Source organism: Oryzias melastigma, linkage group LG18 (assembly GCF_002922805.2).
Source record: "Oryzias melastigma strain HK-1 linkage group LG18, ASM292280v2, whole genome shotgun sequence".
Classification (NCBI taxonomy): Eukaryota; Metazoa; Chordata; class Actinopteri; order Beloniformes; family Adrianichthyidae; genus Oryzias; species Oryzias melastigma.
The window spans coordinates 20159483-20162291 of record NC_050529.1 but is presented as its reverse complement, the minus strand read 5'-3'; the positions used below and the strand labels follow the sequence as shown (position 1 = coordinate 20162291).

The window sequence follows — 2809 nt, the reverse complement described above, 5'->3', positions numbered from 1 at the left end:
ATCATAAAAAATTAAGATCACCACTCTTAGTTAATGTTACTTTAGGAATCTCAGGGTGGGGAACACTACCTGGGTTACAAAAGCAATAAAGAAAGAAACATAATTACACTATAAATCAGGAAGTAAACCCCATAATTACATGTTAAAGCAAGCACAAAACATAAAAATAACTAGAGAGTGACCAATCAAATCAAAGACAGCAAAACAAAATTCAGTCCAATCCAAATTTAAATACAAAGCATTTTAACTTTTTCCACAAACCTAAATTTCTGAACAATTATAAAGAAACATGTAACATTAAATATACTAAAAACCCTATAAAGCACAGGTGTCAAACACAGGGCTCACGGGACGAATTCAGTCCGCCAGATGGTTTAATCCGCCCCAGTTGTGAAGAGAAAAAAAAGATGTTGAAAAAAAGAAAGCTCTTAGCCCATTCCTCTGGTTAATTTTTTTTCTTAAAAAAAAAAAAGACAAAAATGCACAACTAGGGGTAGCATTTTTTTTTTAATGTTTTTTAGTAAAATATATTTTGTTTTAAATCCCTTTTCCAATTGAGAAAAAAACAAAACAAAAACAAAGCTATTGATAACACTATTATATTACTAGCCCGGCCCACGTGAGATTAAACGGGTTGAATGGTGCTAAAATAAAATAAAATATTTAAAAATGCCCTAAGTCTTCTTCAATACAAGGCAATTTAAAAATAAAAGGCTAAAAAAGAATCAGCTGACCAACCAACCTCATAAAAAAAGCTCAGACAGAGAATCAGGTGACAAACTATAGAAAGATTTGAAAACATTATGTATACATAATTCTTGATTTGTGCGTAGCTTTGGATTTGTGTGTTTAGAATTCTTGATAGCTCATACTATACATTTTGAGCATAACTTTGTGTACTGCAGTTGTGTATTCACATGTTCAAAAATGACAAATAAAAAAAAATACAAATGGACAATTTAAAAACAGCTTGAAACTAACTACACATAAATATTTAAAAAATACACACAAATTGCTTGTTATGCACACACAAAACACCAGTTATGCGCAAATCTGATTTTTTTTTTTTGTAAATTATAAATATTATCTGGTAAAAACCTAACATTATCCCCTTTTGTAATTAGATATGCCCGATAATTAATGCAAAAAGTTTAAAAATGCGTTTTTAAAACCCTCAACAAAGTTTCTGTATTCGCAGTACCTTCGTCACCAAGCTCTTCCGTAAGCATTCGGTGCAAGCTCATGCTGATACAGGAGATTCGATTTCATTACTACAATCTCAGTCCTTTTGTTCCAAACAGTGTTCCAGATGGGAGATTAAAATCAACAATCCACTGCAGCAACTGCGGCAGACAAAAACCCAGACCACCAAGAACCACCTGAATCTGAAAGATCTCATGAATAACTTTTGGAAGATCTGATTCTAGACTGTGAAATGTTTAAAACCCAGATTGGAAAACCTCAAATATAGCGTACTCTTTTAAAAAGATCATCAGTTGGCTCTAAAACACTTTTCTAGGAACTTCTGAAACAAAAACAGTAAAATGTGTAAATACTGATAAATCCAAAGTGTGCTTTTATAACAAAAAAACAACATTTCTAAAACATGAGAGGAAAACACAAGTTGAAACTGCTATTGATAACTATAAGAACAGCTGGACTTGTTGAAACAAAGAAGTTTCACTTTGAAACCCAAAAGCAGAAAACAGAAGCAGCAAACAGTGATTTTGTTATTCTAATTATATATCAACGCTGCTTGATCTGATTTTAGAACAGAATAACATCTGTTTTTTAGAGGATCTGCTACCTGTGAGGGCTGATCTTCTTCTTTAGGTTTCTTCTTCTGGTTGAATTCTTTTTTGTCACAGGATCCTGAAAACATCTGGGCCAGATCCTTCACCTGAAACAGCCCATAGTGAAACAAGCATAAGGAGCACAGGAGGTCCAACAGTGAGAATTTAACCCCCTGATACCTATTGATGCAAATACACATCAAAACGCTTCAGCTCCAAAATTAACCTCAATTTAGCATCTACATTTAAACAAAAATAGAAGTGAACTTTATATTGTTCATGGCTGGAAATAAATTCAGGCATCAAGCAGTTATTAACAAACTATCCTCCTTTTTATCCTGTTTGACTTAATGATCCTTTTTATTTATCTTCTTTGTAAATGCCTTTTTTTAAACAGAAACTCAAAAAACTGCTAACACTTTTGACAATATAAAGGTCTGATGCTGATGCTTTTTAACAATTCTTCAGTTCCTGGGAAAGTACAGCTTTTGATCACTTCTTTGGAACTTTGGGCACAATTAGACTAAAGTCCCACTGAAGAACTTACGCTCAGTTCACAGTGGACGCGGTGTGGAGTGGAGTACGCGAGGCATCCGCTCTCTCCTGCAGTTTATACCAGACGCGCATTGTTCCGCAATGTTCTGGCGCTTCTGCTAGAGCCTCTTTTTTGGATTTGCCATCATGGGTTAATTAGTAACTTAAAAATATGACCTCATGTTTCTGCTAAGAACTGCTCTCTGGGTCTCTCAGTCTACAGTCTGTTTAGATACAAAAACATGATTTTATTTGTCAATCGTGGTGTTTTATTGTGAAAAATTGGTTATATTTTGAAAATAAACTGGATTTTCTCATGTAACTTGATGTAACTTCCTGCTAGTGGATCACTTGCAGCTCACACATAAACTAGACTAGACGCCAAAACAATCCGCTGCACGGTGCGAGCCTTCCACGGAGGACCGCGGCGTGAATCACACCATAGGTTAACAAGAGCGCCTAATGGAAGCGGCCTCCATTCT

General features: G+C 34.8%; 1 protein-coding gene across 1 annotated transcript in view; it reads right to left on the bottom strand.

Annotated features, from left to right (window-relative positions):
- LOC112156212 (titin) overlaps nucleotides 1-2809 on the bottom strand; it is a gene marked incomplete in the record, with an annotated part of 27528 nt that overhangs the window by 4176 nt on the left and 20543 nt on the right. Inside the window, 1 exon segment of the mRNA XM_024288419.2 lies at nucleotides 1808-1900. Within this exon segment, the coding sequence (XP_024144187.2) occupies nucleotides 1808-1900 (93 nt within the window).